The sequence below is a fragment of the Chlorocebus sabaeus genome, chromosome 23 (genome assembly GCF_047675955.1).
Source record: "Chlorocebus sabaeus isolate Y175 chromosome 23, mChlSab1.0.hap1, whole genome shotgun sequence".
NCBI lineage: Eukaryota > Metazoa > Chordata > Mammalia > Primates > Cercopithecidae > Chlorocebus > Chlorocebus sabaeus.
The window spans coordinates 2410723-2430599 of record NC_132926.1 but is presented as its reverse complement, the minus strand read 5'-3'; the positions used below and the strand labels follow the sequence as shown (position 1 = coordinate 2430599).

Sequence of the window (19877 nt, the reverse complement as noted above, 5' to 3'; positions counted from 1 at the left end):
CAGGGGCTTCCCTCCGCCCTTCGCTTGAGAGTTCCTTTTAAATACCGCTCTGGAGCCTGAGCGCGCCTCTTGCGTGCTCGTCCCCACGCCCTCGGGCGGCCGGTCCTTCCTTCTCTGATTGGCCGGGGCCCCTGCTCATCAGCCGTGACGCACTAGGTCTCTTACCGAGGGCCCGCCTTCTTCCGAGAGGCCCGAAAACAATTTTAAGATGGCGGCCGCGGAGGTAGCGCGGAAAACAATGGGGCCGGGGCGGTGGGGACAGGCCGAGGCTTGAGGTGGGCAGTAAGCGCCGGCTGGGGGTCGGGCCGAGCGGGGCAGGAGGAAAACCCGCCGCCGCGCGCGAGCCCGCTCCGCTACCCTCGGGGGCATGGCGCGGCCGTGAGGCGTACAGAGGTAGCCGCGGGGAGCGAAGCCCGCAGTGCCAGCCGGCCCCGAGAGGCCCGGCCCCGGGCCCGGCCCGTGCAGCCCGCGGCCCATGGTGCTGCCCACCTGCCCCATGGCGGAGTTCGCGCTGCCGCGGCACAGCGCGGTCATGGAGCGCCTTCGCCGGCGCATCGAGCTGTGCAGGCGCCACCACAGCACCTGCGAGGCCCGCTACGAGGCCGTGTCGCCCGAGCGCCTGGAGCTGGAGCGCCAGCACACCTTCGCCCTGCATCAGCGCTGCATCCAGGCCAAGGCCAAGCGCGCCGGCAAGCACAGGCAGCCGCCCGCCGCCCCGGCCCCGCCGCCCGCCGCCCCGGCCCCGGCGCCCGCCGCCGCGGCCCCGCGCCTGGACGCCGCTGACGGCCCCGAGCACGGCCGCCCGGCCACGGTGAGTAGGGCGCGGGAAGGCGCTTGTCGGGGCGGCAGCCCCCTCTCCCGAAAACGCTTCCTCTGACGAGGATCGGGCCGCTGGGCGACTTCCCCAGGCGTCCGCGACTCCTGGATCTGGCTGGAGGGAGGGGAACATGGCAGGGAGCTGAGAGGTTGTCATCTTCGGGAAGTAGCACGGTGGCGTTACTTTGGGAAAACAGCACCGTGAGGGCCTTGCAGGAGGCCCGACCTGGGAAGGCTGGCGAACGTTAACCGGAGGGTTTTTCTTCCAGACTTGATTCCTGGATGTTGAGATATTTATTCGAAATAGACTGGCATTCGAGTTGCCTGTGATGGAGGGAGTTCCTGCACCGTAGGCCTGGCCTCATTTATTCTGCAAATGTTTATTGGGTCCTTGCCCTTTACAAGATCCTGTGCTGTAAGCAGGGTCAGGGCTTTCTTATGGAAATAAGTCGGCCTTCGGTTGACCAACTCAAACTTCTCTGAATGGAAAATCAAGAAATCTTTGGAAAACTTAGTAAAACGTTCAGTGAGTTGCATATAAGTATTCCTTGTTTAGGTAGCCTGAACTTTGTGAACTTGAGATTCCTGCAATATTATTGACAATTCTAGTTTTAATTTATCAGGCCTGTTTAAAATCTCTGATGATGTTAGATTGTTGGTCAATTATTACTCCCTTTGGGCTCTCAGTAAATGTTCCTGAAATTTGTTGGTTAGAGGTTTTTCTCCCTGAAACAGATTCACAAAAGAGACAAGATTTTTCAACGGTTTTCTTGGGGATTTTAGTTTAAAACGAATGTTAAAATCTAACTTGTTCTGTGTATTTTTAAATTCATACCTTTATTATCTCTCACCTGGGCTATTGCAGTGCCCGTCCCTAGCTAACTAACCAGTCTTTAGGCATCTAGTTTCTTTCTCTCTTCCTCTCGAAATGCTAGAAATCCTTCTTTTGCTTGAAGGGATGAAGTTCAGAGTCTTTGGTTTGGCAATTGGGACCAGTCTGACCTAACCTATCTTTTAATGTCTCTCACAGGTCCTCTGCTCTGGTTGAATTATATTTCTCATTCTCTTCCCCACTAGCCTTGATTGCTGGGCTAGAAGGGAAAAAACCACTTAGATTTCCTTGCTTATTGTATCAACTGGTCAAGGCTTCTCATCTTCACTTTTGTCATCTGTAAACTAGGGGCATGTTGGGCTTATTATCTCCCAGTGTTCCTTCCCTGCCCTCCTCTCACTCTGTTGCCCAGGCTGGAGTGCAGAGGCACAGTCATGTCTCACTGCAGCCTCAACCTCCCTGGCTCAAGACTCCTCAATCCTTCCGCCTCAGCCTCCTGAGTAACTGGGACCACAGTTGCACACCACCACGCCTGGCTAAATAAAAAAAGTTTTTTTTCTGTTAGAGATGGGGGTCTCATTATATTGCCTAGGCTGGTCTTGAACTCCTGGGCTCAAGTGATCCTTTCTTCCAGCTTGGCCTCTAAAAGTGCTGAGGTTATAGTCATGAGCCACCTCACCCTGCCACCCCCAGGGTTCTTTTAAAAATAAAAAGAAAGGAGTGTGGACTTGAAAATACAGTATTTCATAAATTTAAAGACTGCCTGTGGGACCCTCCTCCATGCCTTTCAGAATCCTGCCACCCTGCCAGTCCCAGCTTATCTCTTCTGCCTTAAAGCTAGTTCCTGACCACCCTAACTCACAGCAGTAAGAATCTCCTTTGTCAAAACATTTAGGAAACATATTGTCTATACTATTTATTTTATTTATTTATTTTGAGACGGCATCTTGCCCTGTCGCCCAGGCTGGAGTGCAGTGGCGCGATCTCGGCTCACTGCAACCTCCGCCTCCCAGGTTCAAGTGATTTTCCTGCCTCAGCCTCCCTGCTAGCTGGGACTACAGGCGCTGGCCACCATGCCCAGCCAATAATTTTTATGTTTTTAGTAGAGATGGAGTTTTACCATGTTGGCCAGGCTGGTCTCAAACCCCTGACCTCAGATAATCCACCCGCCTCAGCCTCCCAAAGTGCTGGGATTACAGGTATGAGCCACCGTGCCTGACCTATTTATGTTTTTTGAGACGGAGTCTCGCCCTGTTGCCCAGGCTGGAGTGCAGTGGTGATCTCTGCTCACTGCAACCTCTGCCTCAGCGATTCTCCTGCCTCAGCTTCCTAAGTAGCTGGGATTACAGGCGCACACCACCACACTCGGCTAATTTTTGTATTTTTAGTAGAGACAGGATTTTTCCGTGTTGACCAGGCTGGTCTTGAACCCCTGACCTTGTGATCCACCCGCCTTGGCCTCCGAAAGTGCTGGGATTACAGGTGTGAGCCATTGTGCCCAGCCTGTGCTATTTATTTTTAGCACATGGTCACTTATTACTTTAGGTCGCATCTTTCCAACTAGACTGTCAGCTCTTGGAGGCAGGGAGGGCTTGGGCTCACAGTTGGGTAGTACACATCTTAGGTGTATCTTAAGTGCCTGTTTGTTGAGTTATTGATATAAACTTGGTAGTGCTTTACTCAGTAATCTCTCCTCCTATACACTGACCTCAAGCAAGATGATGTAACTTCATGAGCCTCCTTTCATGGCTCAAGAGTAACAACTCTTGTAAGGCTTTTTTTTTTTTTTTTTTTTTAAGGAGTCTTGCTTTGTCACTAGACTAGAGTGCAGTGGCGCCATCTCAGCTCACTGCAACCTCCACTTTCCAGGTTCAAGCAGTTCCCCTGCCTCAGCCCCCCAAGTAGCTGGGATTACAGACATGAGCCACCACGCTCGGCCTGTGTTAGGAAGGACTTTTAGGAGTAGTTTGTGGTCGTTGCAATTGAAGGAAATAATGAAAGCTCATAAAAATCATTGTTTTATACACAAATAGTTGCCTTGAACCCTCCTTAGAAAGTATATTAGTGGGGGCTGGGCGCAGTGGTTCACTCCTGTAAATCCCAGCACTTTGGGAGGCAGAGGCGGGCGGATCACCTGAGGTCAGGAGTTCAAGACCAGCCTGGCCAACATAGTGAAACCCCGTCTCTACTAAAAATACAAAAATTAGCTGGGCATGTGATGTGCGCCTGTGGTCCCAGCTACCTGGGAGACTGAGGGAGGAGAATCACTTGAACCTGGGAGATGGAGGTTACAGTGAGCCAAGATCGTGCCACTGCACTCGAGCCTGGGCAACAGAGGAAGACTCTGTCTCAAATTAAAAAAAAAAAAAAAAAAGGTATATTAGTAATGATTCAATTTTTGTTTAAAGTTATTCTAAGAATTTAGACCCTGTTTGATTTTTTTTAGTCCTGAGTCAGTGGAGGAAACTGGGCATGCTGTTTGAAGATAAATTAATTCTGAGTGTGTTAGAATTTGAATCTAATTTGTCAGTCATTCCCTTTAATGTCAGAGCTTAATCAGATGTGCCATGTTAAGGTGATGTCTTTTTATCACATTAAACCTTGATCTATGGATTTCTTGAGTTTAAACTCTACAGTTGGATGTGCTTTTCTGTGTCTCTGCTAGGAAGAGGGACCCTTTCCACTTGGACTGCGAGTTACTCTAGCTGATCTCTTTGGTCTTGGAATGGGGTCATAGGAATAGAAGATGAGTGTCATTAAGAAAACAGTGGCTCCTTCAATTCGGGGGGAAGAGAGTCCTTGAGTGTGTAGGATTTTGGCTTGGAGAAAACAGCTTTGCACACACAGATGGAAAGAAGGTACCTCTTAGTCATTGTTATTTTTGACAACTCCATGTATTTGATCTCATTAATATTTCTTACATAAGGAATATTATAAGTTCTTAATTTTTTTCCAAGTGAACTGTATACTTTTTGGCAGTCATTTCAAAGTTACTTCACCAGCAGCCCATTTGTACAACTGAGAAGAGATCAGATTTACTGCTAGAGTTTACTTCACTTCAGGTTATTGTTTTCTCAGGATATCCCACCACAGCAAATTCTTAGCTACTATCAGCTTAGTCTGTTAGAGATGAATCAGAAACACTGTTTCAGGCTTTTTCTCTATTCTAATTTTCTTTTTTTCTTTTTCTTTTTCTTTTTTTTTTGAGATGGAGTCTCGCTCTGTCACCCAGGCTGGAGTGCAGTGGCGTGATCTTGGCTCACTGCAAGCTCCGCCTCCCGGGTTCACGCCATTCTCCTGCCTCAGCCTCCCGAGGAGTAGCTGGGACTACAGGCGCCGCCATCACGCCTGGCTAATTTTTTGTATGTTTTTAGTAAAGACGGGATTTCACCGTGTTAGCCAGGATGGTCTCGATCTCCTGACCGGGTGATCTGCCCGCCTCGGCCTCCCAAAGTGCTGGGATTACAGGCGTGAGCCACCATGCCCAGCTTCTAATTTTCAAGGAATGAGTCTATTAGGTTTTCATTTTTTTTTCCTTTTTCTTGAAACAGGGTCTGGCTCTGTCACCCAGTGGCGCCATCGTGGGGCACTGCAGCCTTGAACTCCTGGGCTCCAGGGGTCCTCCCACCTCAGCCTCCTGAGTAGCTGGGACTACAGGTGTGCACCACCACGCCCGGCTAGGTTTTAAAGTTTTGTGTAGAGATGTGTGTGAGCCACCTTGCCTGGCCGGAAGTTGCTTTTCTTACTTAGTTTTAGGTGTGTGAAGTTTCTTTCTCTCTTTTTTAACCTTTTATTTGTAAATAATGTCAAACTTAGAGAAAAGCTCTAAGCTTGGTACAAAGAATATCTGGATACCCACTACCTAGATTTACCTGTTGTCACTGTTGTGCCCCATTTGCCTTATCATTTGCACGTTCTCTCTTTCCCACTCTCTGCTTCTTTCTCTCTCTCTCAAACTTTTATTCTCTGAACCACCTGAGAGTGTGCTGCACACCTCATAGCTCTCTGCTCCCAAACACCCCATGTGTACCTTTTAAGAGTTAAGAAAGCTGCCGGGCGCGGTGGCTCAAGCCTGTAATCCCAGCACTTTGGGAGGCCGAGGTGGGTGGATCACGAGGTCAGGAGATCGAGACCATCCTGGCTAACACGGTGAAACCCCATCTCTACTAAAAATACAAAAAAATTAGCCGGGCGTGGTGGCAGGTGCCTGTAGTCCCAGCTACTCGGGAGGCTGAGGCAGGAGAATGGCGTGAACCCAGGAGGCGGAGCTTGCAGTGAGCCGAGATAGTGCCACTGCACTCCAGCCTGGGCGACAGAGCAAGACTCCGCCTCAAAAAAAAAAAAAAAAAAAAAAAAAGAGTTAAGAAAGCTGTTAATTTTGTAGACCAAAGGCATGCAAGAATTACAAAATAACAAATTATTTCCAGGAGGTAGATATTTCTGAATATAAAACAGATACTGTACTGTAATCATATGGGGTAGGTTTTTTGTTTTTTGTTTTTTGTTTTTTTTGAGACAGTCTCGCTCTGTCGCCCAGGCTGGAGTGCAGTGGCGCGATCTCGGCTCACTGCAACCTCCGCCTCCAGGGTTCACGCCATTCTCCTGCCTCAGCCTCCTGAGTAGCTGGAACTACAGGCGCCCGCCACTGCGCCCGGCTAATTTTTTGCATTTTTAGTAGAGACCGGGTTTCACCGTGTTAGCCAGGATGGTCTCGATCTCCTGACCTCGTGATCCGCCCGCCTCGGCCTCCCAAAGTGTTGGGATTACAGGCTTGAGCCACCGTGCCCGGCCTGGGTAGTTTTTGTTAAAAAGATCATCAGTGTGGCTTTAGGATCTCGTTTCTTCCTGTAATGCCTGAGACCTTGTCTAGAACCCTCTTTCCTTTTTTGTCTTCTGTATCTCCCTTCCCAACTGAGTCTTTCCCTTCAGCTTGAAATTATGAACAAATATTCTCCACACCGACAAGTCCTGTGTTTTCTCACTGTCAAAATAGTATTCCATATTCTTCCTTCCCTTTGCCCTTCCCACTTGAACTTCTCATTTACTCATTAGCCCATGGTAATATGCCTTCCACCTCTTCTATTCCTCTGAAGTTGCCTCCATAAAGGACACCAAGGATGGATTTGCCAAATTCATTGGCATCTTTTTTTTTTTTTTTTTTTTTTTTTTTGAGACAGGGTCTCACTCTGTTGCCTAGGCTGGAGTGCAGTGGCACCATTATAGCTTATTACAGACTCAACCTCCCAGGCTCAAGTGATCCTCCCACCACAGCCTCCTGAGTAGCTACAGGCATGAGCCACCACACCCAGCCTCATTGGCATCTTAGTCATCATTCTTCATGACTTCTTCCTTTTCTTAGCTTCTCTCTTCTGATTTCCTTTTCAGCTTTCTGACTTTTTTTCTCTGTCTCCTTCCTATTTTCGCTTATTAATTCATACAGCAAATATGTGAGTGCCTGCTGTAGGCCAGAGTACAATCAGCCCTCCATATCTGTGCATTCTGCATCTGCAGATTCAACCAATTGTAGATAGAAAATATTTTTTAGGAAAAAACAGTTTAAAAATAACAATATAACAATTAACACAAATTTTAAAATGCAGCTGGGCATGTTGGCTCATGCCTGTAATCTCAGAACTTTTGGGAGGCTGCAGTGGAAGGGTAGCTTGAACTCAGGAGTTTTAGGCCAGCCTGAGCAATATAACAAGACTCCATCTGTAGAATAGAAGAGAAGAGAAGAGAATGGATAAAAATAAAACTATAGCTGGGTATGGTGGCTCACACCTGTAATTCCAGCACTTGGGGAGGCCAAAGCTGGTAGATTTCTTGAGCCCAGGAATTCGAGACCAGCCTGAGCAGCCTAGTGAGATGTCATCTCTATAAAGGTACAGTAGCATGCACCTATGTTCTCAGCTCCTTGGGAGACCGAGATAGGAGGATCATGTGGGACTGGGAGGTAAAGGCTGTAGCGAGCTATGATTGTATCACTGCACTTTAGCCCCTGGGTGACATCAAGACCCTGCCTCAAAAATAAATTAAAAAATAAAAATATGACAACATTTACATAGCATTTCTGTCTTACAAAGTATTATAAGTAATCTAGAGGTGATTTAAAGTATACAGGAGGATGTGTATATATTATTTGCAAATACTAGGCCATTTTATATAAGGGACTTGAGCATCCTTGGATTTTGGTATCCTGGTGGGGCTGGGCAAGGGTCTTAGAACCAATTCCCCATGGATACCAAGGGAACTACTGTATACAGTAGTGAATAAAACAAATTAAAATTCTCTCATGGGGAAAAAGGAGATCAATAATTTTAAGTTAATTTTGTTATAATAAGTGCTAAGCAAAAATTAAAAGCAGAGTAATGTGATACTAAATGACAGTAGTAGCTTAAGATGTCTTGATTTGAGCTTGATAATTGAGAAGCTGTCAGTCAGCTGAAAGTCTTAGAAAAGAACATTCCAGTTAGAGAGAACCACCAGTACAAAGTGTCTGGGGCAGGACCCTTCTGCGCTGGCGTGAAGAACAGAAAGCAGGCCAGTGTGTCTGGAGTAGCGTGGCACGGAGGGCCAGATCAAGTGCGGTGGGAAGCAGTAGCAGGATGGGGAGCAGAAACATGATGTGATCCAACTTAGGTTTTTTTTTTTTCTTTTTTGAGGCAGAGTCTCGCTCTACTGCCCAGGCTGGAGTGCAGTGGCGCCATCTCAGCTCACTGCAAGGTCCGCCTCCCGGGTTCACGCCATTCTCCTGCCTCAGCCTCCCAAGTAGCTGGGACTACAGGCGCCGCCACCACGCCCAGCTAATATTTTTTTTTTTTTTTTTTTTTTAGTAGAGACAGGTTTCATGTGTTAGCCAGGATGGTCTCCATCTCCTGACCTCGTGATCCGCCCGCCTCAGCCTCCCAAAGTGCTGGGATTATAGGCATGAGCCACTGTGCCTGGCCGATCCAACTTAGGTTTTTAAAGATTGTTCTGGTGCTCGGTGAAGGATGCCTGGGATTGGTATGGACAGGAGTGGATGCATATAAAGCTTTTGCAGCTCTCTAGATGCCAGGGCTGGGGCGGGTGGTAGGCAGCAGTGGAGCTGGAGAAGAGGAGATGGGTTTTGGACAGTTTCTGAGGGCAGAGGTGGCAGGACTGGGTTGCTGGACTAGATGGCTTTGTTTTGGGGGCAAGAGTGGGGAGTATTCAAGGGAAATTCCTAGTTTCATGGCTTGAGAAACTTTCTTTGTGCTTTAAAAATATTAGTGTTCCCTAGGCAACTATATCCCTGACCATTTTCACTCTTTTTTCCCTGAGTAATGTTGTTGATTTTTTCATAGCTTCATTTGTCACCTGTAATAAGATTCTCCAAATCCCCAGTCCAGATCTGTCTTCCAGATTTCAAGTCCACATTTCCAGCTGTCTACTGGACATTTTCATCTTTCCAGGATATATTGCCCACATATCCAAAATGGACTTTCCCTTTTTCCTACCAAATCATATGCTCTTTCTGAGTATTTTCCCTAACACAGTCATCCAAAGTAAAAACCTGAGAATTTTCCACTCCTTTTCCACCATTCCCAGTGTTTAGTTGGTGGTTCTTTCAGCCTGCGTTGAAGTCCTGTTGGAGCCAGGAATCGTGGTAGATGCTGAACCTGTACTGCGGAGCCTGAGTAGGAGCAGATGATACATAGGTCATTGCAAAGCCAAGTTCAGCGCTAAAGCCTGTGAGAATATTGAGGAAGGGGGATGCCTTTTTGTTGAAGTTTGGAAGGCTTTAAAGAATTGACTTTGGCCAGTCGTGGTGGCTCACGCCAGTATTCCCAGCACTTTGAGAGGCTGAGGTGGGCGGATCACTTCAGGTCAGGAGTTCAAGACCAGCCTGGCCAAAATGGTGAAACCCGTCTCTACGAAAACATACAAAAATTAGCCAGGCGCGGTAGCATACACCTGTAATCCCAGTTACTTGGGAGGCAGAGTTAGGAGAATAACTTGAACCCAGGAGGGGGAGGTTGTAGTGAGCTGAGATTGTGACATTGTACTACAGCCTGGGTGGCAGAGCGAGACTCTGTCTCAAAAAAAGAAAAAGAGAGAGAACTTACTTTTAAGATGGATCTTAAGCTTTAGCCAGATGCTTTCCCCAAAGGTGTTCCATGGAACACTAATTTCATGGGCTATTGAAAGTTACAGTGGAATACATTTGAGGAACACTGGCCTAAACAGTTCTTTCTTCCCCCTGAACATTTGTACATGTTGGCTAAACAAATTTATTTTATTTTATTGATTGATTTTATTGATTTATTCTTTGAGACGGAGTCTCCCTCTGTCACCAGGCTGGAGTGCAGTGGAGTGATCTCGGCTCACTGCAGCCTCCACCTCCTGGGTTCAAGCAATTCTCCCACCTCAGCCTCCCAAGTATCTGGGACTACAGGCATGCACCACCATGTCCGGCTAAGTTTTTGTATTTTTAGTAGAGACTGGGTTTCACCATGTTTGCCAGATTGGTCTCCAACTCCTGACCTCAGGTGATCCACCCTCCTCAGCCTCCCAAAGTGCCAGGATTACAGGTGTGAGCCACCGCACCTGGCCAACAGATTTAATTTGCTTTATTAAGAACATTTTTGGCCAGGTGTGGTGGCTCAAGCCTGTAATCCCAGCACTTTGGGAGGCCGAGGCGGGTAGATCACCTGAGGTCAGGAGTTCAAGACCAGTCTGGCCAACATGGCAAAACCTCGTCTCTACTAAAAATACAAAAATTAGCTGGGTGTGGTGGTGCGTGCCTGTAATCCCAGCTACTCGGGAGGCTGAGGCAGGGGAATCCCTAGAACCTAGGCACCGGAGGTTGCAGTGAGCCGAGATCTTGTGTCCAGCCCAGGCGACAGTGAGATTTCATCTCAAAAAAAAAAATTTTTTTTTGCCACATTCGGTGTCTCACACCTGTAATCCCAGCATTTTGGGAGGCTGAGGTGGGTGGATCATTTGAGATCAAGAGTTCGAGACCGGTCTGGCCAACATGGTGAAACCCTGTCGCTACTAAAAAAATAAAAAATTAGCTGGGCGTTATGGCACACACCTCTAATCCCAGCTACTTGGGAGGCTGAGGCAGGAGAATCACTTGAACCCAGAAGGCAGAGGTTGCAGTGAGCTGAACTCGTGTCCCTGCACTCCAGCCCAGGTGACAGAGAAAGATTCCATCTGTAAAAGAAAGAACATTTCAAATCTTTAATATGTGGCTATGCATGAAGACATGAGCTCTCATCAAGAAGCACTCAGTAGGACTGATTTCCTTTAGGGCACTAAGCAAAAGCACTAAATTATGATAGTGAGTAGTTCTTTGAATTTGGGACTTAAAGGCTGAAAGGTGAGGGTGAGTTAGGTCATGAAAAGCCTTATAGTTGAGACGGAGTGTTTGGACAAAATAATTTTGAAATACTGTGAACTCCTTGACGCTTTTTTTTTTTTTTTTTTTGAGACGGAGTTTCACTCTTGTTGCCCAGGCTGGAGTGCAATGGCGCCATCTTGGCTCACAGCAACCTCTGCCTCCCGGGTTCAAGTGATTGTCCTGCCTCAGCCTCCTGAGTAGCTGGGATTACAGGCATGCGCCACCACGCCCAGCCAATTTTGTATTTTTAGTAGAGACGGGTTTTTCCATGTTGGTCAGCCTGGTCTTGAACTCCCAGCCTCAGGTGATCTGCCTGCCTCGGCCTCCCAAAGTGCTGGGATTACAGGCGTGAGCCACCACGCCCAACCCCCCTCACACTTTTGTTGTTGGTGTTATTGTTTTTAAGACAGAGTCTTGCTCTGTCACCCAGGCTGGAGGGCAGTGGTGTGATCTCAGCTCACTGCAAGTTCCACCTCCCGGGTTCATGCCTTTCTCCTGCCTCAGCCTCCTGAGTAGCTGGGACCACAGGTGCCCGCCACCACGCCTGGCTAATTTTTTTTTTTTTTTGTATTTTTAGTAGACAGGGTTTCACCTTGTTAGCCAGGATGGCCTCAATCTCCTGACCTTATGATCTGCCTGCCTCAGCCTCCCAAAGTGCTGGGATTACAGGCGTGAGCCACCACGCCTGACCTCCACTCACACATTTTTAAGTTGACACCTAGCACTTTTCATCCTAAGTTTTTAAGCTTATGAAAAGTTATAATGCATTTTTTTGTTTATCAATTATAAACTAAGTTACCATAATTCAATTTTATTAAATGAAATGTATGAAATAATACATTTAGGTAACACAGCCTTATAAATGCTACATATACTTAATTTGAATCAACTATTTTAAAAGAAGAAAGGGGCAAAAAAGTGCTGCTTATAGTTACAGGGCATATAACTTCCAGAGAATTATAAATATTAACATTTAAAAATAAGATGGTTACATCAGTTTTTAAAATGTAGCCAGTGGAATCTGAATATCTTAGCGATATGCTATCTTTCGTCAACTGTTTAAAGAATGCTTTAACAGAAATTTTAAATTCCTTTTTCTCCTGGAACTTGCATTCTTTTTACACTTAGCCCACATAATATGTTTTATTTTAACATAATATATGTTTGGAAACCTTTTATTTATCATTCTAGCACATTTCTTTGTAACAAAAATAGGTATAAAAATTAAAATAAAATTTTTTTTTTCTTCACAATGGAGTCTTGCTCTGTTGCCCAGGCTGGAGTGCAGTGGCATGATCTTGGCTCACTGCAACCTCCACTCCCCCAGGTTTAAGCAGTTCTCCTGCCTCAGCCTCCGGAGTAATGGGATTACAGGCACCTGCCACCACACCTGGCTAATTTTTGTATTTTTAGTAGAGATGGGGTTTCACAATGTTGGCCAAGGCTGGTCTTGAACTCGACCTCATGATCCACCTGCCTCAGCCTCCTAAAGTGCTGAGATTATAGGTGTGAGCTGCCACACCCGGCCAAAAGAAAAATCGTAAATTAATTTGCTTTCACCATTAAGCTGGATCCTTTGCGGTTTTTTGTTTTTGTTTTTGTTTTTTTGGAGACGGAGTCTCACTCTGTCTCCCAGACTGGAGTGTGGTGGCACGATCTTGGCTCACTGCAACCTCCGCCTCCCGGGTTCAAGCAGTTCTGCCGCAGCCTCCCAAGTAGCTACCATGCCCAGCTAATTTTTGTATTTTTAGTAGAGACGGGATTTCACCATATTGGCTAAAGCTGGTCTCGAATTCTTGACCTCAGGTAAACCACTGCACCCAGCTGCTTTTGCTCTTTTTAAAGTTGATTCATGCAAAATAATATATGTAGCATTTATAAGATTCTGGTACATCTATTTCTTATTTCAACCAGTTGAGTTATAGTAGTTTAGTACAAAACAATGCATGAATTATAAATTTTTGTAAGTAATTATTATGCAAAAAAGTACAAGTTTATTAGAAACGCCCTCCTTAATGAGATAGACAGGGCTCCCTTACCCGCCTTGATTTATTCATGTCATTATGGAGGAATATTACTTGTAGCCAAAGTAAGAGTTCTCAGTTCAGTTCTTGTTTTTGTTTTTGTAAATTTAAGTCCCAGAAATTCTTGCTCACATAAATAAACTATAAAGGAAAGTAATAATGGCTGGGCGTGATGGCTTGCACCTGTAATCCCAGCACTTTGGGAGGCTGAGGCGGGCGGATCACCTGAGGTTGGTAGTTCAAGACCAGCCTAGCCAACATGGCAAAACCCCCCATCTCTACTAAAAATATAAAAAGTAGCTGGTCGTGGTGGCATGTGCCTTTAATCCCAGCTACTCGGGAGGCTGAGGCAGGAGAATCACTTGAACCAGGGAGGCGGAGGTTGCGATGAGCTGAGATAGCGCTATTCCATTCCAGCCTGGGCAACAGAGCAAAACTCTGCCTCAACAAAAAAAACGGTTAGGCACGGTGGCTCACGCCTGTAATCCCAGCACTCTGGGAGGCTGAGGCGGGTGCCGATTACCTGAGGTCAGGAGTTCAAGACCAGTCTGGCCAACATGGCAAAACCCCATCTCTACTAAAAATGCAAAAATTAGCCGGGCATGGTGGCTGTCACCTGTAGTCCCAGCAACTTGGGAGGCTGAGGCAGGAGAATCACTTGAACCCAGGAGGCAGAGGTTGCAGTGAGCGGAGATCATGCCACTGCACTACAGCCTAGAGACAGAGCGAGACTCAGTCTCAAAAAAAAAAAAAAAAGGGCGGGGGGAGGGGATGAATAAGGTTAGTCAAAGGAATGTTGTGTTTTTTTGAGACGGAGTTTTGCTTTTGTTGCCCAGGCTGGAGTACAATGGCGCAATCTTGGCTCACCGCAACCTCTGCCTCCCGGGGTTCAAGCAATTCTCCTGCCTTGGCCTCCCGAGTAGCTGGGATTACAGGCATGCGCCACCACGCCCGGCTAATTTTGTGTTTTTAGTAGAGACAGGGTTTCTCCATGTTGGTCATGCTGCCCTCAAACTCCCGACCTCAGGTGATTCGTCCGCCTCAGCCTCCCAAAGTGCTGGGATTATAGGTGTGAGCTAGCACACCTAGCCAGCAATGTTACTCAATATTTTGAAACCTGAATTGTGTGCCAAAAAATCAGTTACGTATCATCAAAAATTAACTTATCAGTTGACAGCTTGGTTAGTCTTTTAATTTCGTTGAAAACTAAGAATTAGAAACCATGCGACTTGCAAAAGGATTTATCTAGTCATTAGTCTTCACTCTCAGTGAGAAATATAACAAAAAGGCTTTAGCAAGTCTTGTAAATTGGTTATTGATTATGCCTATTGTTCTTTCGGTTAGAGGTACCTTGTTTCTTTCTTTCTTTGTCATTTCCCAGTCCCCGACCCCTGAAACAGAGTCTCAGGCTGGGTTTATTTTTTATTTTTTGTAGAGAGTAAGTCTTGCTCTGTCTCCCCTCCTGGAGTGCAGTTACTAGAGATGCTATCATGGTGCGCTACAGCCTTCAAATCCTGGGCTTAGCTCCCTAGTAACTGGGACTACAGACGTGTGCCAACGCACCTGACATTCACACTTTTAATTAGTGTGTTTTTGCTGTTCTATATTAAACTATGAGCAACTTAAGAGCAAGACCAAGAGTTTGGCATTATACCTGCTGTATTTGGCAGTCATCAAGCACCTGTTGAATGTGTGTTAGTGGTATTATAGAAGGAGCTCTGAAGTGAGAGTAAGAAGCTGTGTGATTTTGGGCTAGAACCAGTTTGGAAGTGGAGTTGGTAGAGATAAGGCAGTAGACCCTGATTTGCACACCCATGTTTAGGGCATCATTGATCACACTAGGAGGGAGCAACCTAAATGTCCATCACAGATGAATGGATAAAGAAAACGTGGCATATCCATACAACAGAATATTATTCAGCCTTAAGAATGAAGGAAATACTGTCATATGCCAAAACATGATCTTTGAGGACATTATGCTAAGTGAAATAAGACAGTCACAAAAAATAAATATTGCATGATTCTACTTATTTGAGATGTCTAAAATAATCAAACTCATAGAAACAAAGTAGAATGGTAGTTGTCACGGGCTGGGGGAAGAGAGAGGGGAGTTTTTCATGGGTATAACGAGATGAGTAAGTTCTAGTTACGCAACAATGTGCATTTGGTTAACACTATCATATACTTTACTTATTTATTTTTTTTGAGGTGGAGCCTCACTCTGTCGCCCAGGCTGGAGTGCAGTGGTGAGATCTCAGCTCACTGTAGCCTCCACCTCTCGGGTTCAAGCGATCCTTGTGCCTCAGCCTCCTGAGTAGCTGGGACTACAGGTGCCCGCCACCAAGCCTGGCTAACTTTTGTATTTTTAGTAGAGACGGGATTTTGCCATGTTGGCCAGGCTGGTCTCGAACTCCTGACCTTAAGTGATCCACCCACCTCGGCCTCTCAAAGTGCTGGGATTACAGCCACGAGCCACTGCACCCAGCCGACTACTGTATAGTTTAAAAAGTTAAGATGGTAAATTTTATGTTCTGTGCCTTTGACCACAGTTTTTGAAAAATGAGACAGAAACTGATTTTATAGACCACATGCCCTAAAAATGTTCTAAGAGTTGTTTAATAAAGGCATATCAATAAAATTTAAGGACCAGTGTAAGTGGTCCAACATCTGAATAATAAGAATTACAGGAAGAGAAAAAACAAGGTGGGAAGTGACTTGTAAAATAGTTGATAACTGAAGCACATGAGCCAACAGATTAAAACTGTATACTTGTGCCTAGCACTAGGGAAGAAAATAGACCGGCACCAGGCATGAAATTTCTGAACACCGAGTTTATAGAAAAGATTTACAAGCTTCTGGATAGGAGGGTACCAGGTCACATATCAAGAATCAGAATGTCTTTAGACTTCATGGCAGCAGCATAGGAAGCAAAAAGAGAATTAGAACAATGTCTTCAAAATTCTGAAGGAAAATGATTACTAACCTAGACTCCTATACCCAGCCAAATGATACAACAAGAATAAGTGTAGAAAAGGGTGTTTTTTTGTTTTTTTGAGATGGAGTCTCACTGTTGCCGGGGCTGGAGTGCAGTGGCATAATCTTGACTAACTGCGACCTCCACCTCCTGGGTTTGAGCAATTCCCCTGCCTAGGACTCCTGAGTAGCTGGGATTACAGGTGCCCGCCACCACGTCTGGCTGATTGTTGTTGTTGTTGTTGTTTGAGATGGAGTTTCGTTCTTGTTGCCCAGGCTGGAGTGCAGTGGCGTGATCTCGGTTCACTGCACCCTCCGCCTCCGGGTTCAAGCGATTCTCCTGCCTCAGCCTCCCGAGTAGCTGGGATTACAGGCATGCGCCACCACGCCCGGCTAATTTTGTGTTTTTAATAGAGATGGGATTTCTCTGTGTTGGTCAGGCTGGTCTTGAACTCCCGACCTAAAGTGATCCGCCCGCCTCGGCCTCCCAAAGTACTGGGATTACAGACGTGAGCCACTGCACCCGGCCAATTTTTGTATTTTTAGTAGAGAAGGGGTTTCACCGTGTTGACCAGGCTGGTCTTGAACTCCTGACATCAAGTGATCGACCCACCTCGGCTTCCCAAAGTGCTGGGATTACAGGCGTGAGCCACTGTTCCTGGCCGAAAAAGGTTTAAAAAATTTAAACGTCACATATTCCTCAAGATGCTACTGGAAGATGTGCTCCACCAAATTGAAAGACTAAATCAAGAAAGAGTAAGACACAGATACAGCAAACAGGAGCCTAACACAGAAGACACGGCCTGGGAGGCCCATGAGGATGGCGAGAAGGATCCTGGGGTGGCGGCTCTGCGCCAGACGTGGAGGGTGACAGAGCCATGCTGCAGCAGTGCGACCCACCGAGAGCTGAAGGCAGGCCATGGTGAGCTTAGAAGCAGGAAGTACAGGGCAGCCCCCTCCCTCTGACTGTATTTCCACTGCAGGTCCAGTGCCTGGTCCCCACCTTCGCCCTCGCAGGTGCCTGACTGTGCTGAGCCCTGTGTTTCCCAAAACTGCAAGACCTTGCTCACGACTTCCTCAAGAGGGCCTTGTCTGGGCCCTGTCAGCTCCCAGAGAAGCGGAAGTCAGATCACAACCTGGAGACTGATCTGCTCGCCTCCTGGAGCCTCCGTCCCGCAGGGGCAGTGCTGCTCTCTCCTTGCACTGCCAGTGTGTGCCTGCTGTCCGCTTTAATACTAATCATCTTTGATACTCATTTATATGTAGTTATAATAGTTGCGGAAATAGTGAAATAGTAAATAAAATTGCCAAATGATCTTCTGTGCTTGTGGCCATGTGCTCTTATCTCCTGCGGATTCTTGCTCAGACTTCACGTGCTTACTCTGTGAGCCCTTTCCTGAGCACCTTATTTGGAATCATAAGTCCCACCAACTCTCTTTCAGTGATTTATTTTCTCGGGAGTACGTCTCAGCTAGAATATAGGCTCTAGGAGAGCCTGTGGTTTTGTTTGTTTGTTTTCTCTGCTGTATCCCCAGGGCCCAGAGAATGGCTGGCTCAGTCAGCTCTCAATAAATTTTTTTTTTTTTTTTTTTAAGGCAGGGTCTCTCTGACTCCCAGGCAGGAGTGCAGTGGCCCGATCTAGGCTCACTGCAACCTCCACTTCCCAGGCTCAAGCTATTCTCCTGCTTCAGTGTCCTGAGTAGCTGGGATTACAGGCATGAGCCACCATGTCAGGCTAGTTGTTGTATTTTTTGTACAGATGGGGTCTTGCCATGTTGCCCAGGCTGGTCTCGAACTCTTGAGTGCAAAGCGATCCACTTGCCTGGGCCTCCCAGAGTGCTGGGATTACAGGCCTGACGGCTCTCAATAGATTCTTATTGGATAAATTGAATGAGATGATGAGGAGGAGTTTGCTAGGAAGAGAAAGGTGGGCAAGGATGACGATTTCCAGCAAGGAGGCAGCTGGCATGGAGGCACAAAGTGCCTGCTGTATTGAGCCCTGTGTGCAGTAAGGAGCCTGCTGCTAGACCCAGGCGGCAGGTACCGGGGGCTTCCATTATCTTCAGTGCCATCCTGAAAACTTAGTTTTTCAGGGCTACTTTCCTTTTTTTTTTTTTTTTTGAGTCAGAATCTCGCTCTGTTGCCCAGGCTGGAGTGCAGTGGCATGATTTTGGCTCACTGCAACCTCTGCCTCCTGGGTTCAAGCAGTTCTTCTGTCTCAGCTTCCCGAGTAGCTGGGACTATAGGCACATGCCACGATGCCTAGCTAATTTTTTATTTTTAGTAGAGTTAGGGTTTCGCCATATTGGTCAGGCTGGTCTCAAACTCCTGACCTCAGGTGATCCACCCACCTCGGCTTCCCAGAGTGCTGGGATTACAGGCTTGAGCCACCGTGCCTGGCTGGCTACTTTCTATAGTTACACTGTTCATGAAGGTAGCCACCAGCCAGACCAGGTTCTTAAGCACGTGGAATGTACCTTATTCAGACTGACTTGTGCTAAAAGTGTAAAATACACACTGGATTTCGAAAATTTAGTACCAGAAATATTTTTGGGACACTCACTTCGGTGGCTGTCACCTGTAACCCCAACACTTTGTGGGGCCAAGGCGGGCGGATTATGAGGTCGAGTTCGAGACCACCCTGGCCAGCATGGTGAAAGCCTGTCTCTACTAAAAATATAAAAATTAGCTGGGTATGGTGGCACATGGTGCACACCTGTAATCCCAGCTACTCGGGAGGCTGAGGCAGGAGAATCACTTGAACCCAGGAGGCAGAGGGTGCAGTGAGCCAAGATTGTGCCACTGCACTCCAACCTGGGCGACAGAGTGAGACTATATCTCAAAAAAAGAAAAAATACTGATTATGGCCAGGCACAGTAGCTCATGCCTGTAATCCCAGCACTTTGGGAGGCTGAACTGGGCAGATCACTTGAGCCCAGGAGTTCAAGACCAGCCTGAGCAGCATGGCAAAACCCCACCTCTACAAAAAATTAGCAAGGCTTGGTAGTGTACACCTGTAGTCCCAGCTACTAGGGAGGCTGAGGTGAGAGGGTCTCTTGAGCCTGGGAGGTCAAGGCTTGCCAAGAACTGTGATTGCGCCGTGCACTTCATCCTGGGCGATAGAGTGAGACCTTGTCTCAAAGAAAAAACATACTGATTACATGTTAAAAAGATAATATAGGCCCGGCGTGGTGGCTCACACCTGTAATCCCAGCACTTTGGGAGGCCAGGGTGGGCGGATCACGAGGTCAAGAGATCAAGACTATCCTGGCCAACATAGTGAAACCCCGTCTCTACTAAAAATACAGAAGTCAGCTGGGTGTGGTAGTGTGTGCCTGTAGCACCAGCTACTCAGGAGGCTGAAGCAGAAGAATCGCTTGAACTTGGGAGGCGGAGGTTGCAGTGAGCCAAGATCGCACCACTGCACTCCAGCCTGGTGACAGAGCTAGACTCTGTCTCAAAAGAAAAAAAAAAAGAGAATATATATGGGGTTAATAACATATTATTAAAGATATTATTAAAATTGTTTTCTTAAAGAATACTAATACATGTTAAAAAGGTCATATATATTGGGTTAAATATATGAAAATTAGCACCATCTGTTTCTTTTTATGTGCTACTAGCAAATTTAAAGTTGCATATTTTGCCCACGCTTGTGGCTGGCATATTTCTATTAAAGTTGTTGAGTAATGAGTACGTTTGTACTGTGTTGAGTTTAACACTTTATTAGAGACTCTTTTTTTTTTTTTTGAGACGGAGTCTTGTTCTGTTACCGAGGCTAGAGTACAGTCGTGATCTCGGCTCACTGCAAGCTCCGCCTCCCGGGTTCACGCCATTCTCCTGCCTCAGCCTCCCGATATTAGAT

The 19877-nt window shown here is 46.7% G+C and overlaps 1 protein-coding gene across 1 annotated transcript in view; it reads left to right on the top strand.

The window, feature by feature from the left end:
* The first annotated feature begins 166 nt into the window (after positions 1–166).
* The window catches only part of MAML1 (mastermind like transcriptional coactivator 1), a 54850-nt gene continuing 35139 nt past the window's right edge, over positions 167–19877 (top strand). The window contains exon 1 of the mRNA XM_008015524.3: positions 167–811. Within this exon, the coding sequence (XP_008013715.2) occupies positions 476–811 (336 nt within the window). The 5' untranslated portion in view covers positions 167–475. The remainder of the gene's footprint in view (positions 812–19877) is intronic.